At 42.9% G+C, this 24741-nt stretch overlaps 1 protein-coding gene across 1 annotated transcript; it reads left to right on the top strand.

The window, feature by feature from the left end:
* The first annotated feature begins 1210 nt into the window (after positions 1–1210).
* Positions 1211–18419, top strand: LOC139659472 (uncharacterized). Its single transcript, XM_071537757.1, is given in 9 exon segments — positions 1211–1231; positions 1234–1339; positions 10008–11330; positions 13124–13222; positions 14136–14231; positions 15839–15955; positions 16089–16322; positions 16700–17049; positions 17919–18419. Coding segments are annotated over 9 exon segments (2847 nt in total).
* The last annotated feature ends 6322 nt before the right edge of the window (positions 18420–24741 follow it).

Genomic DNA, 24741 nt, shown 5'->3' with positions numbered 1-24741 from the left:
GTTTGGGCTGGGGTTTGATTTTTGTCGGAGAAACGCTTTTCCCCTAAATGTGTATGTACATTGTATTGCAGCACTGCTGTCTTTTTGGTGGGATATGAGATAATTCATGATATGAAGCACTTGCTGTTCTGTACTGCCTGAATCAATGATGAGGAAGATTTTTGCCATTTATTATTATTTTTTTTAAAAAGCTCTTTGCTGTGACCTAAACTGAACAGCTGTGTTTTTTTGTCTTTTGTTCTTCTGTCTTTTTATCTGTCTTTCCTGTTGTCCTGTTTCCCTTTTTTTCAGTGACAAACTTTTTTTTTTTATATTTCTTTGTGATTTATTTTTTTTCCCCATCTGTTCAGGTCGATGAGAAGCTGTTATATTTTGTTTATAAAAAAAAGGCCTTTGTAAAGATGGAAAAAAAACACAATAAAATTTGTACTTTGTTTTTTATTACACTGGGGAGGCATGAGTGTTGTTATTGATGCGTGGGTGAGGCTGAGGTTTGCACTCATCAAATCTGTCCTCTGCTAGTTTACTTGTGCTGCGCTTGACATAACCCTGTTTGTCCACTAGGTGGGGATGTTTAGTGACTCCCAAATTTAGCAGCATTCATAGAGGAGTTTCTGTGCAGCCTGAGGCTTGTAGTCCAGATTTCTGACAGACAAACACTGCTGTCACCCAGGCCTCAGATCCATATTAATGAGGGGGTGGCAGCACATTAAACTGTCATAAAGATTTTTATGGTGTAGAGAAATTAGATTAACTGCATTTTACTACATAAGAAGTAATTAATGTATTGGTATTAGCTTACTTTTTAAAACAAAGCTGCACAAATGAACATGATTTACCTCATCACGCCTGTAGCTTCTATAAGTTCTAAAACTACGCTAGTATAATAATAATAATAATATTTATTTATAGAGCACTTTTTAAAAACAACGTTACAAAGTGCTTCACAAACAAAATAAAGTCTCAAAGAGCTTCACAATCAATAGAGATAAAAGAACAAAAGACAGATCAATAGATCAGTGAGGTAAAAGTAATAAAAACAAAATATAACAATTAAAAGTAAAACCCTAAAAAGCAAAAGGTAAGGCAAACAGCCAAGCGCTTCCTGCTTCCTTGTCCCCTCTCTCAACATCCTGATTGGGCCAGGCCCAACTGTTCGGACACGCAATGGCCGACCCGGGTGCAGTTGCTGCGCCGCGCCTCCACTGGCATGCCCTCTGACCTTCTCCCAGAGGGGTATATATAGGCTGGGAGACCGGGGGAAGGCCCCTGGCAGCCAACATGAAGCCTCTGGTGTCCGTGTGCTGCCTGCTCTCTCTGCTGGCCCTCGCTGCTGCAGGTACGAGGGAAAACATTTTTTTTTTATTTTTTTTTGTTTAAAGCATGTTGGGTTTGGATTGATGTGCGGTTATTCCTCAGGGAGTTATTTGAGCAGGTGCGATGTATGTAATGGGAATGCTGATGCACTGAGGTTGGGGAACTACCCATTTGGTGTGTCTCTGTCAAAGCATTAACGCTCCATATATCATGCTGAGGCTCGGAGTGACTGAACATTCACTTTTTAGGTTTTAAGTGCAAAGTAAAAGAATACCATCGGTGGTAGTCCATTCACACTGAGAGAAATTGAGGTCTGTAAGTGTAGATAAATGCACAACTAACTTTCATTTGTTACCTATGGATCAGTATTGCATATTAGTTATTAATTTGTTAGGCTTTGTATTAGTTTGAGTTCATTGTCAGCAAGGATAGCCATGGTGAGAGCTGCATTCTCTGCATTTCTATATGGATTAAACTGTTTGCACTGAACAGTATAGGAGAACAGAGAGCGGTTATGTCTTAAAATTGTGCCATGTGTCACTCATCTTGCATTGCCTTGGTGAAATTCCTCCTTTTCTGTATGCCATGATCTAATATGTGAATGCGTGAACTCAGCTGATCTCGCAGAAAAGTGTATGATACAGCAGTGCGGGGCGTTGTGGCTGTAAGTGGAAATGTCAGAGCTGAGGTGAGACACCAGCTGATGGAAACTGTCCTGTCTGTCTGTCTGTCTGTCTGCTGCTTATTCTCGCTGCCCCGTAGAGAGAAACAGAGGTGACAGGAGGGGGCTGCAGCCAACAGATCAGTCTGAACACTGAAGACTAGAATGGCTTGGACTCACTACAAAGAGTCGCATTCCCTACCGCAGCCAAGGGAAAAGTTGGCTGGACTGATTTGTTTTCCCGGTGGTTCTCGTTTGGTTTTGGCTGTGGTTTTCACAGCAGTTGCACGCCTGCAAGTCCAGCAATCAGCGCTCAGTGAGAGTTTGGGCATTTTATAAGCGCTTGACATTTTACAGGCTTACTTATCATTCCATGTCAAGTGAAATGAATTTGTTTTTAAATTGAAGAAATTGAAATGTACCATCAGACTGATGTGTAATAAAACTATGGAGGTAGATACATCATGATCTTTTGCGCTTTTGCACTTCCAGCCAGTATATTGTCATGCTTGATTCAAGTCGGGGGCAGGGAGATACCCTTGTCTGTCCTTGCAGTGGCTCATTTTGGCCCCTACGAGCTGCCGTAGTCAGGTGTTAGGCATTAGTCAGAGAGAGAGTAGTCACCAGATACTGTGGACACCGATGCCATGGACTGATACACATCCCTTTTAGACTCACAGGAATGCACAGGCATCTTCATCACGCACACACACACACACACATGTACCCTACACACCATGTACACATGCACACACACAGATTTGCTCAGGTACACACATGCACACCACATAGGCCTAAGTGTGCTTGCAAGACAATCAGACAGACACAGACGAGTAAACGCAGACTCTACGTCTACAGCTGAAATCACTGCACCATATTCAATGTCTTAATAAAGCTTCTCCACTCCGGCACATTTATCTTTGTCCGTGTCTGCAGAGCTGCTAATCTGCCGTTCCAGGCAGCCGGGCAACCAGGCAGCAGGGTCCGTGTCCAGGGGATGTCCCAGATATAACAGGCATGACAGGGCAGGGCAGAGGGCAGATTGGACCAGGGTACAGTAGCCCGGCCGCGGAGCTGTTATGAGTCGCCTAGTCTTGCCTAGATAATGAAGGGCCATAAAAAGGCTAGGTGGATTGAAATAATTTGTGATAGTTACAGAGCTGGAGTGACAGCATCTCTCTCTCTGTGTGTGTGTGTGTGTGTGTGTGTGTGTGTGTTACTGGGTGTCGTGTGTGTGTGTGTTACTGGGTGTCTAGTCTAGTCTTGTTTATTTATAATGCCCTTTATCACAGTCAAGTCTAAAAGGGCTTCATGTACCATCATATACATGTCATATACCATATTACTTACATACATATATATATATATACACATCATATACATCCTATACTATGTCTTATACATACTTCATATTCATTGTTTACTACATCATATACATACTGTACATCATATACTAGATCATATACCATACTACACACAAACACACACTTATGGGCATTTTAGAGTCTTCAATTCACCTGACCTGCATGTCTCTGGACGTCTCAGTGTGGGATTAGAGAAAACCAGCGTGCACAATGATGAGAAAAAAGCGGTGGGCGTGGCAGGGAAGATTTGTGAGGTAGAAGAGTGATGTGTCTGTGTGCAGTGGAGTTGAAGAAGTCAGTTAAGATCATATCACTCCTTTGCAAGACATTCATCTAATTCAAAGCACACTTTCAACTTCAGCAGCTCGGTCATCGATCACTCTGCCTGGCACAGGGCTGGCTTCAAAACTGAGAAGGGGCTTAACTCAAGTAGAAGCTTTTTTCCATGCTAGATTGAATGGCACAAATACCAGTGCTGGTGCATTTATCATTCTTGGCAATTGAGGGGATTCACACTGCGTACTGTTGCATGGAATAGGTGCAATACTGCAGTACAGTCGCAGGCCGGCAATGACATGACAATCACAGGGGAAGGGAAGAGCGTCACTCCTCCTGAAAATAGGAATGGAATTATCCCTCCTGCCTTTTCACCCCCTGACTCATTGTGGGACTATTTCTGTCTCTGAGAGGGACCTCAGAGTCCCAACCAGCACCCAGGCACCTGTCCCTCTCCATCCCCACTTCGGTGTGCTCTGTCCAGGCTTGGCTGCAGCCACAGCAGGGCCCCGGGGGCTGGAGAACCACCTGACAGGCACATTACATAACATTATATTGTGATAGATTCTCTGCAAAAAGTTCTGAAGCAAGTTAGTTGCTGCGTAAGTATGTTAGCAAACTTTCAAGTAGGTAGTGTCAAAATGTTATTATTTTAATTAAGAGAGTCTACATGAAAGCTCTTCAAAAGCATAATTATTTAAGGAAGCCTTTTGTAGTATTTTGTTGGACCATACCAGCCGTTGTTACAGTCCTCAGGGATGAATTCTTGTGTGCCGTCGTCAGCTAAAACATCCCCTCTTCGCCACTTAATCTCAATAAGAAATCTCTCAGAAAATCCACCTAATTATTCTCACATGTCCTCTGTCTCGCCTGCTTCCCTCCCCGCTCCCCTCACATCTTCCTAACTATGTTAACTTTAATTTAATTTGGCTACCACTGGCTACCAGCTCTGCCACCAACAGCAGAAAACGATCTCTTGGCTATATCTTTAAAACAATCTGGAGGCATGCAGTATGGAGCAAAGCCAGCAGTCTAAATTCTTGAGACTAAAGGGGGTTTGGTTTCAGCTTGAGTGATTGTCGAGGCCTTTTGCCTTCATGATAGCGATTATTTTACCATATTTTATGTTGTCCGCTCCGATGACAGTTAACAAGACAGGAAACTTAGCAAATAAATCTACTGTACCTGTCAAAAGTTTGGACACACCACATTTATGTTTATTTTTACTATTTTCCACATTTTAGAATAAAAGTAAAGACATCAAAACTATGAAATGACACAAATGGAATTATGCAGTGACCAAAAAAGTGTAAAACAAATAAAACAAACAAAACTATCTTATATTTTACATTCTTTAAAGTTGCCGCCCTTTGCCTTGATGGAAAGGCAAAAGCTTTGGAAAGAAATTCATACATATGCATCAACTTCACTATTTATATTAAAAAGACTAAAAAAACTAATTTCAAGCATTTAAGCATAAGCCTTTAGATCAAAGTGGCTTTAAGATAATGAAAAAACGCAGTCCATTCAATCAGGTGTGTCCAAACTTTTGACTGGTAGTGTACTTAACATTTATCTAGGTGTGCAAACTTCTGATCCACCATAATGTAAACAAATAAACGGTCATGAAATACCGACCCTGTTATGTAATGTCACTTAACGTTAGCGACCCAACGTCACCGACACACTTAAGGATCTTGGCCACTGCAGCCGTTCGTGTTACAACGCAGTCGATGCTGTAGCACTATGTCTTTGGGCATCATCCAAACCTCGCAGCAAACATTTATCCCCCGCAGCCCGGGCTCCGGTTACCCCTCACTAAGCCCCATCTCATTTGTTTCACTCAATTAGGGGACACCTAGGGTACACTTAAGTCTGGCCAAGACACGTTTTACGAGCGAGGTCTACGAGCGAGGTCTACGAGCGAGGTCTACGAGCCCCGGGCTGCGCTGAAGGCCAAGGGCTGGAGAGGCGTGGCTGACGTTAGCGGTCATGATGTTGACCTCTGTGTGTGATAGTGAGGTAATGCAGGATAGGGATGTGAGAGTGTTACGTAATCGTCTACAGAGGCTTCTTTTCCTTACGTCCACCCGTTATCCCTCTGAAGACAGAAGATAGGCAGAAACTGTCAAAATGAGATTCAAAAGAACAAACCTGGCTCGAGAAAGACTTTCTTCTTTCTCTCTTGGATGATTTTGATTTGGGGCTTGGACTCCTCCCAGCACCATTCTCAGAAATTAAGCATTTTGTCACTGGTTATCCTTGTAGATTTCTTAAGTTAAGATTCACCTGTCCACTCTGTGCTTGAAGGAGAAGAGACGAGAAGGAGGAGAGAAAAGAGAGAAGGCCTCTTTAGCCTCTTAGTAGATTTACACCGCCATGTTTATCAGCGATGCCCTCTACTTTGTCCAGAAAGAGCTCCGCTGGAAATCCACTGCTTTCACTAGTAGAGTTTGACAAGCTTCGTATTACAATGCACAGTGTCCTGCCATGACGAGACTCATAATTTGGCCTTTGCCTAGACTTGGAATGAAGCTATTTGACTGCTGGTAATAAAATAAAACTTACACAGGCTTACAGAGGCAAAACAGTGTCAACATCACATGCAAAACTATGTCAAACAAGTTGATTTTGGCGCAGTTTGCACACAGTGTGGACGCTTCAGCAATGTGCTTGATGTTTTCTGGTCACTAATGCCGACAATCCCCTCAGGAGGTGATAAACGGACATAGCTTCCAGACACAGAGGTGACGAGCGACATCATGAGCACTAAATTGTTTGGAGTGTGAATCAGGGCCCCAGAATAGGAGAGGGAGGCTGTCACGGAGGACGGAGGAGGAGAGGGACAGTACATGGAGAGCACATAGCATCAGGGACAGATAGATGAGTGCTAAGCTCTCCATCAAGCCCGCATAAGCAATCTGGGTTGAGTCAGATGAAACTGATCTTGGCTGGGGGGGGGGGATCTGCTCCAAGGCTTTGCACTGGCCTTTTTAAAGTCTGCGTTTAAAAGTGACATTAGTTGGTAGCTGCATCATTCTTTGTGCAAGTTGCATGGACACTGTAGGGAAGATCATTTGTTCAAATACTATGTAACCCATATTCACTGTGCCAGATATTGGCATGAGGGGGAGACAGACAGACAGACAGATGCACAGACAGACAGACAGACCGGCAGACAGACAGACAGACAGACAGACAGACAGACAGACAGACAGATATTTAATCAATTGTGAAACTGGGACTAAGCTGCTGCTAGCTGTAGCGCAATTTTAAAGGAAAAATCCACCCTAAAACACTTTAACACTTTAACAAAACAGCTATGAGTGATGTATTGTATCTTGCATTTCTGGGCCCATTTTGTTATTTAGTCATGTATTTTTCTTATTCATGTGGATAATTGGCCACATGTAGATGACGTAACGTCACGGTGAGATATTTCCAGGGCAACTTCAATGGAGTTTAATAGCAGAATGCAATGCGACCACATGACGTGTTGTGTTTTGAGTAAGGGGCTCTGCTGTCACTATTGCAATCACTATCACTTGTGCTCACTCCACCTATATGTATAATCCACAGCTGAATGCAACAAATTAGTGTCCGTTCTCATTCTAGGAAATGTAGGAAACCACCAACTGAAGTAGAAGAAGACGAGGCAGGTTGAGGCAAAGTGGATACACCAAAGTAGCCTAAATATCAACACAATATCAACACAAATAACTCCTGGAATGCACTAAACATCATAAATTGATGATATCTAAGAGTACCTATGGGTGCATTTTGCCTTTAAATCTGCATATCTTGGCTGCTGCATCATCAGATGACTATGTTAGCTTCTTCCTTAGCATTAGCCTGTTTGTGCTTGTGATGAGCAATGGGGCTGCTTGTGAACGTGTGAAACTCGTGACAGCTGGCTAGTAGTATGGCTATAGTGCCCGTCCCACACACTGACCCCGCCTTGTAACACGAACTGCAGACATACATTTAGCTGCCTTGTACCACACTATGTACCACTATGCATTCCTCAGTCTTAAGATAAGACCTCACAGGCAGTTATAATTAAATAGATAGAGGTCGTAGTCTTGTGCTCTTTGTACATGTGGTTTTCAAGGTTTCAGGTATCTGATGTACAGTATGGTCTGTGTGGTGTGTGGTGTAACGGAGAGGGAGTCCCCTGTTTTAGATATGGTTGTTTTGAAGTCATAGCAACTGTAAACTAAAATGATGAGGGATGATGTGTGTTTACCTGGCCGCGCTCTGGGCCTGTAAATGTCTGTTGCTGCACTGTGTTTGGTTCTGCTGCTCTTTCACTGACCTCACAGGAAGACTGAAACCATCTGTGGCTTTGCTCCGGAGAAAGGTTTATGGCTTTGAAGATGATCAAAGTGCATTTTCTCTTTCGGAAGAGGCAGACGATGAATCAAAATCAGACTCACTTTACTCACTAACTACAATAAATGTGCCTAAATCTACTTGGAGACACAATACAGAGGTATTTCGAAGGCTTGAGGAGTATCACAGCACATGCTAATACAAATGGTGCATGGCAGACCAGGACTTCACATAGAGACCTCACATAGACTGTGCATGCAACACTTGCATCTGAGAGTACAGTATACACATCACCTTTATGGTTTGACCGATATATTGGTTTGCCAGTATATCAGGCCTCTAATGAATAATCGGATATTGGTCAATTAATGGCGTCCATTTGGATAAGATGCAGTTTGTTTGATTACATATTTATTGTATCAATCAATAATGCTAGTTGTCTACATGATGTAGTAAGTAGTACTATAGTAGTATTTTGGGTTTTAGTGTTTTAGTGTCTCATGGTTTAATTGCTGTTTCAGAGACTTTTGTTAAATTCTGGGGGAAACACTGAACACTTGTATGTTTTTGGAATTCTCTTGGAATAGAAATGGTCAGATTTAAAGATACTGAATTTCTGCACAAAATATTGGTAAAGTATCGTCTATTGGCAGCTTCAATCCAAAAATATGAGTATCAGTATTGGCCTTCAAAAACTCATCGGTCAAACCCTAATCACCTTACATTCAATACGTGTTCATTCCTATTTGTTTGCCAACTTGTGACAAGTGACAAGAGAGTGTCTTGCAACATACGTAGTTGCTTTCAAATCAAGAAAAGAGGGGAAACCAAGCTTACAGTGTTTGCAAGGGGAGTAAACCCAAATTCAGGTGTGTTAATACACTCACTCACTCACCAAAAAAGTGTTTTTGGACCCTTCTTTGTGGTCTGTAAAAACATCTCCATTTACACAAAGACAGCTTAGTATTAGCTACTTTTTGAGTTTCAGGACATTTATTTTTAACCGGTATAAGATGCAACACTATGTCACTTCAAGCCATGCTATTCACTCAGCTGTCCTCTTTTAGGTTTGGTGGAGTCTACATGACTGTACACTGTACTGTATGTCTGTATGTCTGCCTCAAATAGTCTTTGGCTAAGCATCACCATTCAAGGAGCTGAAATCTGAGTCTTGAATCTGAGAGGGCGTCGGACATTTGATCTGCTCTGTTCTTGCGAATGTGGTCCAGTGTTGACATAACGAACAAAGGTGGCTGGTCTGCAGATGTCTAGTTTAATGAATATTACACAACAGGAAGTTTAACCCAAGCAATCTGATTGGGCAAACACACATTCCAATCATGCTGATGATTCCCACAAAGCAAGGCTTCAGGGGCTTTAGCGATCTTTCTTGTTTTTTACTCTTGTAGAGGCATATTGCTTTAAAGAGAACTTTTCAGCCAGTATACATGCATGAGTAATGGTCATGAAAAGACCCCATACCCAGCCAAATCACTGCTGTTCTCATAAACAGAGTAAAGAATGCCCCCTTGAGTACGACGGCTATATTAGCATGCAGAGAGTGAGATGAATGTAAAATGATGAATGTTTGCCATGACAGTGCATGGTCACTTCAGTGCTTTAGTACACATTATGGTGTTTCCTTCATGTTAAACAATGTCTTGTCTTAACCCCATGGGCCCAATCCATAACCATGGGCTTTAACTTTGTCTAGTCTTCATCAGGTAATATGTGGAGTGTAAAAGCCTCCAGTGACGTAAATATACTTTGCCAATGATCAAATGAGTCAAGTGAAATTTATTTCTAAACTGGTTTCATCAAAAATGTTTCTTAAAAAGTCAGATGTTAAGAGATCAGAGATACGATCAGGGCTATTGTATTGTCCTATTGATTGAAGACAAAGACTGTCTTAGAGTTGAGATGTTTTTTGGAAAACCAAGACCAGAACAGACAGTAAATTCTCTTCTCTTCTCTTCTCTTCTCTTCTCTTCTCTTCTCTTCTCTTCTCTTCTCTTCTCTTCTCTTCTCTTCTCTTCTCTTCTCTTCCCTCCTCACAGATCTGCTGGCAGAAACCTCCATCCATGATGAGGAGCCTCTGATGCGTTTGCAGGTGCAGCAGCCCGAGGGAGACCTGTTCTCTTGTGGATGCGACCCAACAGAGGAGCATGCCAGCCAGAGCTCCTCCAACGACACCCCGGCCCCGGAGCGGGCCATGTGTCCGCCCTGCAACCCCCCGTCCCCACCCGCAGAGGAGGAAGAGGAGGAGGGAGCAGCTCCTGCTGAAGAGGAAGTTTCCGCTGAGGAAGTAGCTAGCGATGGAGAAGAAGAACAGGAGGAGGTAGCTTCACAGGAGGAGGTAGTAGAGGAGGAGGAGGTAGTAGAGGAGGAGGCGACGTCTGAGGAGGAGGCGGAAACTGTGGAGGAGGCTGAATCTTTGGAGGAGCAAAGTGTTGAGGAGGAGGAAACAGCAGAGGAGGTGTCATCATCTGAAGAGGAAGTGGATGAGGTCGCTGAGGAAGAGAGTGCTAGCAGTGAGGAGGAAGAAGAAGAAGCAGGCGAGGAACTATCCCATGAGGAAGATGAAGTGGGTGAACCTCAGGAAGATGATGCAGTAGAGGAAGAAGCAGAGGAAGAACCTGCTGCTGAAGTTGAGGAAACCGTTGAGGAACCAGACACAGAAGCAGTTGAGGAGGAAGCAGCTGAGGAGGAGGCAGCTGAGGAGGAGGAGGCAGCTGAGGAGGAGGAAGGAGCTGAGGAGGAGGCAGCTGAGGAGGAGGCAGCTGAGGAGGTGGCAGCTGAGGAGGAGGCAGCTGAGGAGGAAGCAGCTGAGGAGGAGGCAGCTGAGGAGGAGGAAGGAGCTGAGGAGGAGGCAGCTGAGGAGGAGGCAGCTGAGGAGGAGGAAGGAGCTGAGGAGGAGGCAGCTGAGGAGGTGGCAGCTGAGGAGGAGGCAGCTGAGGAGGAAGCAGCTGAGGAGGAGGCAGCTGAGGAGGAGGTTATCGAGGAGGAAGCTACTGCTGTTGAGGATGCAACTGAGGAGGAGGTTGCAGCAGCTGAACCAGAGCTGTCTCCTGAACCTGTTGAACCAGAGCCAGAAGTGATCGCAGAACCTGAGCCAGAACCAGAAGTGATCGCAGAGCCTGAGCCAGAAGTGGTTGCAGAACCCGAAACAGAAGCCGAAGTCATTTCAGAGCCGGAGGAGGAGCCTGAGGTGATTCCAGAAGCCGAGCCAGAGGAACCTGTCGAGGAAGTGGCTGCGGAAGAAGTTGTCCCAGTGGAAGCCATTGAGGAGGAGGCTCCTGTGGCTGAGGAGGCTGTTGTCGTAGAGGAGGTGACAGTCGAGGATGTGGCTGCAGAGGAGCCCGTGCAGACTCCAGCCAAAGGTGGGTTATGTCAGATTATATTATGTCTAATTTTTATGTGGCAAGCACTCATGTTCATCTCCTATTGTCAGCTCAGATTACAGCCCCTCAAAAGTAAAGCTGTAGCAGATATATAGCTTCTTTCTCTTCATGGAGAGATCATTTCAACACTGGAGTCCAATATCTTGCCCTCATTCTCTCAGACAGCCCAAGTTGCTAGAAGTAGGTGGGCTCCTGTTGCGGGATGTCTGTCCCCATCCTGAGCTCTGCTCCTCAAATAAATTCCAGTTGACCCTAAAAAGCTAAAAGCAGTCGGTGCTTCTGTGATTAGGGAGGCTCTAAGACATTCTGGTGCCTGGGTGTTGACACCTGCTATAAAAGATAATGGATGAGTTTTAAAGAGTCTGCCATCTCTTATTCTGATCCCACTTCTGACCCTTCACTACTTACATTCATTACTCTTGTGTGAGTGTCAGTGGAGGTTGTTTTATTTAATGAGTTTTGAGGTTTTTTTCACCTGGTGGTTTTTAAAGATCCAGTGCAATGATTTTAACTTAGGAAAAGTTTGCTCTGGGTTTTTAACACGAGGAATGTCCTTTTTTCCATTTTTGATGGGTAATCTACTCTGTTAGAACTGTGTTAGGGCCCCTTTCTCCATGCTCAGCTAATTCTCAGTAGGTTGAGGGGGTGTGACCTTGTCAGACACGTTAGCTAACCAAGGTAGATAGAGTTTCACTTCCCTCTGAGTTTGTGACTTCCTGGTCCATAACAAGTACTGGTACTGCTCCTTTCTTCAACATCAAATTAGTAGTAAATCCAAGCATTTTTTTGCAGACAAAGCATCCAGTATAGAGTGAGCCTAGGCGTTTTAATTGGATTTTTTAATTAAAGACCTTTCAATATTTTTGTCTTTGAGGAACAAATATCCAGTCTTGGACCTGCAGCACCCATTAACAAACTATAACGGAAGCTAGTGGCTAGTTCGGCAAGCAGCTAACAGACAGACTACGGGACACCTTATTATCTAGGCATACTGTCAACCAATCTGAGCATTTAGTAGATTGGATGTCTCAGTTTGATTCTGCTGACAACCAGAGGGAGAGTTTCCCAAAGGAAGCTAGTCAAATTTCCGCAGCACTGACAGTTATAATAATTATATCAAATTTTAGGGAACTTTACATGAACTTGTTAAACAATACCATGAGATTGTGAAATGCAATTCTCAATGCAATGAACCTTGTGAACCAAGTGAGATGTGTCATCAAATGTCCGTCTCTCTCTCTCTCCTCCCCCCTCTCTCTCTCTCTCTCTCTCTCTCTCTCTCTCTCTCTCTCTCCCTCTCTCCCTCTCTTGCCCGTGCCATACCCCCAGAACATGACACTGTGTGGCCAAAGGGGCATTAGGAATAACCTCTGGTACAGAAATAAACGGACCAAAATAGCGGAGGAAAGGAATAGACGGACAGAGGGACAACAGCCTGATATAACAGTGTGGGCCCCTCTCAGTCCAGATGGCCTGGTCACTCACAGCTCAGGAAATCAATTACCTGGGGGATCACATTTATTTTGTAACCATGTCAGCTGTGTTTTCACTACCTTTGACAGCTTTAGTGGACAAGAGAATGTGGTTCATATCACAAATACAGCATGGTTATTCACTGTCAGCGTGTGTCATTGACAGCTGCAGAAGCCGATTTAGTCTTCCTGTGTCAGAATATGCAGTCAGAGCAATCCCCTGGATCTAACAGTCACATGTAAATGTATGTCAGGGCTGATGACCTCAGCAGTTGACTGACAGTCTGCTCCTCCAATCAGCACCCAAGGATCAGGCGTCAGGCCCGGCAGTGAGGGACCGCTCCCACATTGAGGACACGCTGCGATTGGCTACCGCTGAACCCTCAGCAGAGTTCTCAGGTGAGGAGCAAACAAAGACGGGTTTCATCTCAAGCTGAGGCCAAAGATATTGTCACATAAGTGAATATGTGGTTATGTATTTGACCGGGTGTCTTCTCACACACAATGACAACACAATGACAAAACATAACACACACACTTACTCATCCAACACAATGGAACACACATTCACACAGTCAGAATTTGGATTTTCAATGATAACATTGCTGTACTGCTCAGAATCTCAAATTCCTTCTAGATTATTGTTGCAGGGATGTTTAATATTTTGCATTCTGTAGGAATGAGTGTTCTGAATGAAAGTGCTGGAGAGAGTTTACAACTACCTTTTCAATGAAAAAGAAAACCAGATGTGTTTGCATGTGAATGAAAGGAGGTCTGAGAAAGTTTTCCGGGCTTTTCTGCAGAAACTACTCGAAAATCGTTTCATGATGTCAACCAGGTTCAGGTTGTGTGTGTGTGTGTGTGTGTGTGTGTGTGTGTGTGTGTGTGTGTGTGTGTGTGTGTGTGTGTGCGAGCCCATGCACATGTCTTGAGGCAGGTGATTAATCAGTGCAAATACACAACTCTGTCCTTTGCATGAAAGCCTCTCTGTTCTCTAAAGCCAGATTGGTTAATATCATAGAGCCCAAAGTGCTGCAGCAAAGCCAGTTTCTTAATGCAGTTCAATTCAAACTCAACTCAATTCAATAAGCTTTAAGCTTTAATTAGCTTTTGGACATGAAGTGCAATTCATTACATACTGGCATTGGTTGTAATTAGTAATGGCAGCAACTGCATGAATAATAATAGAAATAGTAATAAATTATAAATAAATATACTCACTATTTCATCCAACATGTCTTTTTGCCACCACCAACCTCTCTCTCCCTCTCTCTCCCTCTCTCTCTCTCTCTCTCTCTCTCTCTCTCTCTAGCTGCTATGAAGAAGCTGATGAACATCTACCACACGGCCATCAAGCCACTGGAAGACGCCTACAAGTACAACGAGCTCAGGCAGCATGAAGTCACAGGTAACTCAAATACATTTCCCATTGGAGACCTGGGTCAAATAACATGTACTTATTAGCATTTGTTTTAAACTGCTTGGGATAGCAGATGGGTTGGCTTTAACTATATCAGGATGATTCAGATAGTGTGAGGCAAGTTGTTAATCACAGAAGAGTGTAATTAATCGAGTTTCAAATGCCTTCCTGTGATTGCCTAAGTTTCTGGCACTCATTGTTCTGTTTCATGTGGCAGACACCACCCCTCTGGCACCCAAGTAGGATAAAACAAGCCATAAAAAGTATTTCCAAATACTATTGCCCTGCTATTATCTGCTGTTACGCTTACTAGTACAATTTATTTTTTCAATACTTGACAGTTCTCTTATTTAATAATGCTACATTGTTATTTTAGCAATATAATTACACATAAAACAAAACCATCAGTGGAATTGTAGCCCACATGACTCGGATACAGCATTCCCAGTGGAAACCCACCAGACCCACAGCTGCTAACCACCTTTATCAATTCGCCACACTTGCTTGAAAGAACAGCCAAACGTTCAATAAATAAATTGTTTAAGTAAGTGGGGTTGCACAGAGACAGTGAAATACAAATGAAGTCATTATTAAGAGGAAACTGAGCCGGGACACCTGACATTAATCAGACCAGGCACACGGAGACAATAAGGACTCTGTTTGCAGTTAAAAAGGAGCGCTGTGCGGGCCAGGATCCCTACAACTTTGTTCCATTGCACTGGATGGCAGAAAGTATTATTTTTTCAAAGGAGAAGGATGAAAACTTTATTCTGTGCTATGTGAACCTGCGACCCCTTGTGGTGCAGGATGGAAGGGAAGTTCCATCCTGTGTATTTATCTACCTAAATACACTGAGTATATATGATACACAGACAGAAAAGTTTCTCTATTAAAGGTGCTATGTGTAGCATTTTTAAACATCAATATATCATTGTCAACTGCCAAAAGAGACCATGGTTGAGATGACTGATGCTTCTATCTCATGCCAATGGTATTGTTAGTGCTAGTGTTTCTCGAACTTAAGACCACATTTCCCAGAATCCTTGTTGCTTCCTGTAGCAAAGAGAATGCTGCTTCTTGTCCCCCCCTCTCCTGTCCTGTGTGTTTTGTTTGTTTTCTCGTTCTCCTATACTGAAGAGGATAAACATGTTGGATTTTATTTTTCCTTTTATTTGTTCTATCTGCCATTACGAGAAACTCTGAAAGCTTTATCTGTGCTTGCTCTGGAAGAACAGCGATTTTCTTTTTTGTTTTGTGTGTTTTGTGTTGCAAAGGAATCCAGTCGATTTCCTGCAAAATATGTAAAATGCAGTGTAGAGGCTGGTAGAGGTTTCCAGTCTTCTTGCTGTTGGTCTTGCTTGTTAACGGTGATTATACTAATGTATATGGTAATCATGTATTGATATTAGTAGTATGCTACACATAGCATACCTTTAAAAAAGCTGATTTTGCACATATTTAATTTTCTCAACCATAATTTCTGTTTTGTCTATCTTTGTATGTCTGCCCCCCACTGTCTCTCTCTCTCTCTCTCTCTCTCTTACACACATACACACACACACACGCGCACACACACACACACACGCACGCTGCAGACGGTGAGATCACCTCCAAGCCCATGGTGTTGTTCCTGGGACCCTGGAGTGTGGGCAAGTCCTCCATGATCAACTACCTGCTGGGTCTCCACAGCACCTCCCAGGAGCTCTACACAGGTTCAGACTGACAAAAACTGTTACCCTCCATACTGTACAATGATAAACATATAGGAGATTACCAATACATCTCAATTTAATAATTTAATCTATTTTATAATATAACCAAACCAACCTGTCGTCCCTCCGCCAGGCGCTGAGCCCACCACCTCAGAATACACGGTGGTGATGCACGGGGAGAAGTTCCGCACGGTGGAGGGCATCGTCATGGCGGCGGACAGCTCGCGCTCCTTCTCGCCCCTGGAGAAGTTCGGCCAGGGCTTCCTGGAGAGGCTGGTGGGCATCGAGATGCCCCACCAGCTGCTGGAGAGGGTCACCTTCGTCGACACGCCCGGCATCATCGAGAACCGCAAGCAGCAGGAGAGAGGTGGGAGACCGGTGGAGGAAACTGGACAGTAGAGTTCGACCGATACGGGGTTTTTGAAGGCCGATACCGATATGTTTGTATCGAATTGCCCATAGCAGATATTTTGTGCCAGTATTCAACATAAAATTTTTCCATTATCCTGCCATTTTCACGCCAAAAATTTTACTCGAGTCAGGGTGGAAAAAGCCTTTGAAACAAACTCTCCATTAAAACACATATTAATTAAATTCTTTAAGGGTTAGCAGCTCTGTAAGGCAGGGTGACCCACCGGGCTATCTAAAGAAAGTGTGCCCATCATGTGTTTTTTTGGACATTTCACAAGCGACAAAGTACATTGACCATTTCATGTACTGTAACCCCCCCCCCCCCACCTCCAGGTTACCCCTACAACGAGGTCTGCCAGTGGTTCATCGACCGGGCCGATCTGATCTTCCTGGTGTTTGACCCCACCAAGCTGGACGTGGGCGGGGAGCTGGAGATGCTCTTCAGGCAGATGAAGGGCCGTGAGTCCCAGATCCGCATCATCCTCAACAAGGCTGACAACCTGGCCACCCAGGACCTGATGAGGGTCTACGGAGCGCTGTTCTGGAGCATGGCGCCCCTCATCAACGTCACAGAGCCTCCTAGAGTCTACGTCAGCTCCTTCTGGCCTCAGGACTACGCCCCGGACACCAGCCGCCAGCTCTTCATGAAGGAGGAGATCTCTCTGCTGGAGGACCTCAACCAGGTGAGACTTCTTGCCTTGGTTTGAAATGTTTTGACAGTTTTGAAATCGTCATTCCCTGGGTTTGGGTACACTCAACTTCTTAATTGCCTAATGAGGCCAAAGTGTTCATCCCAACCAAGGTTTCAAGATTGGGGCGATCTCACACAGTCTCTGAGAAAGATTGCAACTAGAGGTTTTCAATCTGACCTTCAAAAAGTGATGAGAAAAGCCTGATCCCATAGGAAAGATCTGTTGCTTAACATCACCTAATTTAGTCACTGATATTTGAATTCTTTCTCCTAAACTCCACCTTAGGAGCAGTAAAGAGATGAGAATATACATCTGCATTCATTGTAAGAAGAGCTCGAGACAGATAAGAAAAGCATGATATCTCATTTGTAGATTGCTTGACTCACAGACTGCTGATCGATGTCTGAGATGTTTCTCCTCAATGGCACATTAGAGACTTAGCAGAGAGTGAGTATATATTAAGACATGAGAAAGAAAAACAAAGAGATAAGTGAGAAGGATGAGTGAGATAATCCAAGGCTTGTTTCTCAAGAGCAGAATTTTAGCAGTATGAGAAAATGGTCAAAATCTCACAATGATTTTAAATAAAACTCATCTAGGAGAAGTACATGAGAGGAAGAGGAGATAATTGTGGCTAAATCTCAAAATCCTTCAGTATACATCTACTCTGAATAGTGTGATTTCTCTTTGTGTGTGCAGTACTTGATGTGAAGATTGTACTCAAGTCAGTCATATCTGAGCCACTGTCAGTGCAAAGGAATTTAATGCTTCACTAATCCTCTCTCTCTGAATTTCTTTCTTCTCTCTCTCTCTCTGTCTCTCTCTTCCATCTCTGTCTCTCTCCCTCTCCTCCCCTGCAGGTGATTGAGAACCAGCTGGAGAACAAGATCGCCTTCATCCGTCAGCACGGCATCCGCGTGCGCATCCACGCCCTGCTGGTGGACCGCTACCTGCAGACCTACTACGACAAGCTGGGCTGGTTCAGCGACCCTTACGAGGTTCTCCGCGACATCGTCTCCGACCCGGACAAGTACTACATCTTCAAGTCCATCCTGGCCAAAACCAACGTCAGCAAGTTCGACCTGCCCGACAAGGAGGCCTACCAGGACTTCTTCGGCGTGAACCCGGTCGCCGGCTTCAAGCAGCTCTCCTACCACTGCAGCTGGTCCGGCGGCTGCCTGCTGGACAAGATCGAGAAGGCCATCACGGTGGAGCTGCCGGCTCTGCTCAGCAGCGTCAGCAAGGCCTCGGACACGCCGGCCCCCGCCCAGGCCGCCCCGGCGCCTCCGCCCCCGCTGCCCGGCACCTGCGAGGGCCCCGGCTGCGAGGAGAAGCCCAAGAACCGCTGGCGGAGGCAGTGAGGCGGAAGAGAGGAGAGGAGGAGGAGGAGGAGGAGGAGGAAGAGGAAGGAAGGAGGCGGACGGCAGTGGCCCAAAGCTTTCCTGAAGTGATTCCCCCACTGCTGTATTTGTCTGGACTGGATGTGGTGGACTGAGCAGAGAGAGAGGGAGAAGAGAGAGAGAGAGAGAATAGAAAAAGGGCAAAGATGTACCAAGCAGACCTGGGTCAGATACTTAGAAATAATTCTTAGTGTTTGTTTTAACCTGCATGGAGTGCCAAGTGGAGAAATTGCAGTTCAGATAGTGTTGGGGAAATAAGCTGTAGATCACAGAAAAGCATACTTAACTGATACTTGTCTGTGATTGTCTAAACTCCCTGACTCTCATTGCCCTACCTGGCACCCATCTCACTAAAACAAACCATGAAAAGTGTTTGCAAACACTGTTTGACCAAGGTCTGGTACAGAGTGTGGAAAAAGAGACGTGCAGGCAACTTTCCAACTGAAGCAATAAACGTCTGCAAACAGTGATAAAAGTCTGCAGCAACAATATACATCCGAAAGATGAGAAATGGAAACAAAATCAAAGACTTCTATTTTCTATTTAACCTCTCGTGATATGTGAATGAAATCCAAGAATGTATACAAAAGTCTGTTGTCTTGTTTCTCATCGTTTTCAAGTTTGTACTTTATTTATTCTCGTTTTTTTCTTCATCCATAGTGAGCTGAGTGAGACGGCAGGAGTAGCTGCTCCTCCAGATCAATACTGGCACTCTCCCATCCCCTGACAAAGTCTGGGGATGGGATTCAGTCAAATCTGCTCTGCTGTGTTTCTACTGTGTCTATCCTCCTAGCCTACATTACTGTCCTAAAAATAGAAGGTATCCTATGTACCAATGTAGGGATTCTAATATAGGGTGCATGGTATCAGTGGTAGGACAATGAAATAGATGGATTGATGCTGCTTTAGTGGTTTATTCAGCAATGATTCAATCACTATTAGTCACTGTATTGTACTGTACTGTGCACATTTTTCTATACTATACTATCCTATCCTATCCTATACTATTTTCTGTATAGAAACTGGAATTTTATTTTATTTAACCAATCCTCAATACTGCAGTGTGAGATTGACTGAATCCAACCGTTTGTCCCTTGTACTCTTTTCCTCAAAACTTAGTCTTCATCATTTAATCGCAGCAGTCTAGCCATGTGAGCTTGCATTTGTACATTTGATGCCAGTGTGGCTTCTTTGCCTTCAGTGTTGTTGCTAGTTTTATCTCAGCCATGCTGCATGAACGCTGCCGAATGGGCAGTGTCATTAAAAATGTAGTCTTTTCCTCGTTCTTCTAGGTCCATTTGTGATTGTGACACTTTTGTGTGATTTCTTTTGAGTAAACACCAAAAAATTCTGCGGGCCTGTTTCCTTTGTAAGGGTACGAAGACATAAGAGATGACACTGAAACAATATATTATTCATATGGTTTGGTTGTTAAGTTGCAAAATGCAGTGAAAGGAGGTTTAGGGAATATAGGCCAGACAGAGGTACAACACACAGCTCACATCCTGACAACACACAGCTTTGGACCGGAGGAATTGCACTTTTAGGGTAAAATATTGCAGACTAAATTATCTCTACCTAGTCATTACAACACTGTATGTAGGCAAAGCATAATTAACTATGTGACAGCTGGATGAGCAGGCATTAGCCCAAAACCCCATGAAATGAACAATAAAATGAGGATGCTCTTTTGACAGGGGCTGTTTAATTAACCCCTGCAGTGGCTACACATGGCCACCAGGAGGCGCCTCCACTCAATCTGTTAATCATAAACCTAAAAAAGGTGCTGTCTAAACGTATGACTTCACAAAATATGGTAGAAGATATAAAAGGTTGTTGTTTTTTTTACATTTTAGCTGCCAAGATAAAACTTAAAATAAAACCAAGCTCACAATTCAGTTTGTTATTTAGGGGGAAACTGCCTCATAGAAACAAAGAAAACATCTCCTCTTTGTGGCCTGGGGTATTTATGTGCTGTATTATACTCTATCTATACTTGATACTATAGCTTAACTATAAAGGAAGCAATTCAGTCTTTACTCCTTTCAATTTCAGTAGCATATAAATATTCATGAAACTATATTTGTTGATAGTTTGTCATGAGTGAGTCTTATTATAATCTCCATATTATTGATTTAGATGTGAGTTCAGTTCAAGTTACGCATTCTTATTGTTTGTCCAGAAGTGTGTGTGTGTGTGTGTATGTGTGTGTGTGTGTGTGTGTGTGTGTGTGTGTGTGTGTGTGCCAGAGCCAGTAACAACAGGAATGTGATAAGATACCGCTCAAATCCACTTTCAGTGCCAAATAAAATAAATGTGCAGGTGTTTGTCTCGGTGACATTGTTGCAGAGAGAGATTGACAACTTACAGAGTTTCACAGTATCTACCAACACATGGCATAAGGACGGCAGGACAGGATACAGACAGACAGTAGAGACATACTATGGACTAGACTACATATCACATGTAAATTTGATTATCTAAAGCTGCATGTGCGTGTAATGATTTTGTTATAGATGACAACAATGAGGAGTATTTGTATGAGGCACAGTCCTGTCATACACAATATACACAATGTTAGATCAACATTTTGGCACACCTGCTTGGCAAATACTCTGAGCCAGAACAACACTCCCAATGGTGATGAAATCTCTCCCTCTCCCTCTCTCTGTCTGTCTGTGTGTGTGTGTGTGTGTGTGTGTGTGTGTGTGTGTGTGTGTATTTGTGTGTTTGTGTGCATGCATGTGTGTCTAACTCTGTTAGACACAGAGTTGTATCTCAGCACAACTGTATAGAGGACTTCAGCATGAGCATAAAACTACTAAGACTATGACTAAGAATGATATAACCTGTATTTATAAAGCACTGATCTAAAAGCAGAGTTCAAGGCATAAAAACAAACAGACAGAAAGAAAGAAAGAAACAGAAGTGATGCTACTCACAAACTGCTAAAAAACCTACCAAGCATACCACAGTAAAGCTTACTGTAACAGGAGAACAGCATGTGGCAACACTGCAATACTTTTCCAGACAAAAACAAGACAGATAAAAAAGCAAGTCCAATTACTGAAATAAAAACAATCTAATAAAACAATAGAGAAACTAAAACTTAACGTTATAAAGCATGTTTAGTGCTTGAGGTCCATAGACTGGGAGGTTGTTCATAGTGTTGGTGCTCATCATCAGTGAAAAGAGCTTCGTCAGCTTTGTCTGAGCTCTTGTACATAACGGGATAAAAGGTCAATGACATAGGTAGGAGCCAAGCCATTTCACTGCTTTAACAGTAATCAAGAAAATATTTAAATCAATTCTGAAATTAACAGGGAGCCAATGTAAATTTGCTAAGAATATTCATACTAAACAACTGTACAATTTATTTATTTATTTATTTAAAAGGGACAATGTACAGTTCAAACATAAATGTCACCATTTGATGCAACGTACCAGATTATAGCTGCAAGCTAATTTGCATCTGTAGTCCCTTGGCAGGTCAAAGCAAAGAAACAGCGCAATAACAAACAGTACAGAGTAAAAACAACATACAAAGTTATACAAAAAAGAACACACAGGACACGAAATACAAAACTACACACAAATGTATGCTTGTCAAAAAAAAAAAAAGCAAGTCATGAAGACCATAAGATAGAATATCAAAGTCAGTGAGTACAAAGCTGAGCACCTTTTAACAGACTTTTTAAGTTGGTTTTGAAAGTGCTGATAGAGCTGCAGCTCCTCACATCGTCAATATTCAGTGCAATACAAAAGGCGCATTAAAAACATAATGAAGCTGAAGTCTAAAAGCTACATATGGCACAACAACCCAAACAGATATAATTTAGACATGTCGCCTTACACCAAACAGGCTAAAAGACACATTTAGAGAACACCACTTCCATTTCTTCAGAGTGGAGTTAAACCTATTTTGCATTTGTCATCTTGAGCATAAATTTCTTGGCAGCTTGTTCTATAAAAGCCGCCGCAGAATACAAAAGCGTTTCCTTGCCGATCCAACTCTTAAATCTACCTGGATCAAAACCTGGCGCTGCTCTGTCACTGAGCCTGGACTCTCAAGCCAAAAGAGAATTTCCCCACAGGGATCAATAAAGTAAAGTAAAGTATTCAATTCCTGGAGTTGGAATGTCTCCCAGCTCTAAGGAAACAGAACTAGAATTGAATTGGAATGACAGAAAACAGAATTGGATTCCATTAAATTCCACTTCTAAGAGAGTTTGTCTTGACTCGCTAAGAAGATTATAAATCAAAAATTATGAATCAAATAATAGACAGTTCAACACATCAGATACATTCAATCATAATATATGGATTACCATTACATGTTGTGCATCAAATACCACCCGAAAGGCCCCTTTAACATTTATAATATTCAGTATTGATAATATATGACACTGTGCGCAATCTCAGATATGTGGTAAGAAAAAACAAACAAAGATTCAATTTCACTGAATTTCATTGAATTAAATTCAACTTCCTGACATTCCAATTCAATTCCAATTCTGTTTCCTGTAGGTTTTTCAAATTCCAATTCCAATTCCTCAGTTGATGAGTTCACCCTGCAGTACACAACATGAACACTATACCTACTCTGCACACGTAATAAACACAGTACATGTGTGTTTGAGCTCATATTCCATGCATGCTTGGAGTTGCTGAGCTCATATCTCAGGCTGGGCTCCTGTGCATCAGGCACAATGTTAACACTGACTTATCAGTGCAGCTTTATCAACTCTGCAAACAAGCCTCTCTTGTAAGCTCTTGAACATAAGCACACATGCATGCACACGCACACACCAAACACACGCACACACACACACACACACACACACACAAACGACGCACAGATGGTTGCTTGTCCAGATTTATTGGATTCAAAGTGTAGGCGTTATCACTTCTTCAAAGGATGAAGACACACACACACACACACACACACACACACACACACACACACACACACTGAAGTAATTCTCTAACACTGTGTTCCCTCACAACCAACAGTGTCTTTATCTTCTTCCTCTTCACCTGTTGCTCACAATCTCTTCACTTCACTGGCTCCAGGAAATACCTCATAGGTCTTTAGGGCTCCCAGCGTTGTGTCCATTCACACTGACAAGGCATGTCATGGATATTTGGTATCTAACATGAACAAATAATCTTGTGTTTCCTGAGTAATATTTAGCCTGGATGATTCTTACTGTGTCAGAGGTCATACCTTCTCTCCTCCTCATCATGTTTTTTCCTTCCACATGATATTTGTTCTTGAAAATGGAGGTTTTGCCAAGCTGACAAATTCCTTTCATACGTGTTTTTATTCGCTAAGTGCTATAGTGATTTGCATTCTGGAAATGTTTGCATAAATTTGTGTCCCCTCAAAAACTTTGGGTGCTCTACACCTCTGCTCAGGAACATTCAACATTCCTCCCATCTCAAAATATTAAAGGTGCTTCAAGTAGCATGTTTAATCATCGGATATGTCATTGTCAAATTAATTAATTGTGATACCTTGGTATCACAAATTTAACAAATGAAACCATGATTGAGATGATTGGTAGTGTCTATCTCATGCCAACAGTAGTCTAATATTAGTGCTAGAGTTTCTCAAGACCACATTTCCCATAAACCCATTGCTTCTTGCAACCCCCCCACCCCCCCTCCCCCCCTTGAGTGAAAGAATGTGACAATAACATTAACACTATTGTCAGACTAAATGTCCTCTAATGTATGGTAGGCAAAAGATTATTAAAGTCAAGATAGGATGCTAACCCCAATTTTGGTAGGTGTAATGGAAAAAGCGATTTAACAAGTAGTGCAACAAATTACTGCTCCCATGGACTGGCAAGCGAAGTAATAATACTGAGATGCGTAATGAGTAACAAATGGAAAAAGTCTGACTTGGGTTAATTTTATAGGCTAATCTAGTAATTTGTTTGACCTCTAACCTCGCTACTTGAATGCGTGCGAGTCGTCGCCACAGAGCCCTGATGCTGCATTCAAGTTATATGGGAAAGATGGTAGATACGAGTTTGTTTCTTGAAAATACTGTAGGTATTATGTGACTAAGCTTTCTTGTGGTAAATACTACACGGGAGGCCAGGGTTTGTGTGGTGGATACAGATTACTCCAGTCCACTGAATTATGAACATCACCAACAAGGAAATATATCTGCAGTCAAGTGTGGGGAATGATATACTGTATTTCACACACAATGAACCATGTCTATCACATACGATTTTCTGTGATCAAATCTCCCAAAATGACAAAAAAAAGA

Source organism: Centroberyx affinis, unplaced genomic scaffold, assembly GCF_046629955.1.
Source record: "Centroberyx affinis isolate AG114_WGS23_722 - 3 ecotype Tasmania unplaced genomic scaffold, CSIRO-AGI_Caff_v1 ptg003119l_1, whole genome shotgun sequence".
NCBI lineage: Eukaryota > Metazoa > Chordata > Actinopteri > Beryciformes > Berycidae > Centroberyx > Centroberyx affinis.
This window is presented reverse-complemented; position numbering and strand designations above follow the sequence as displayed.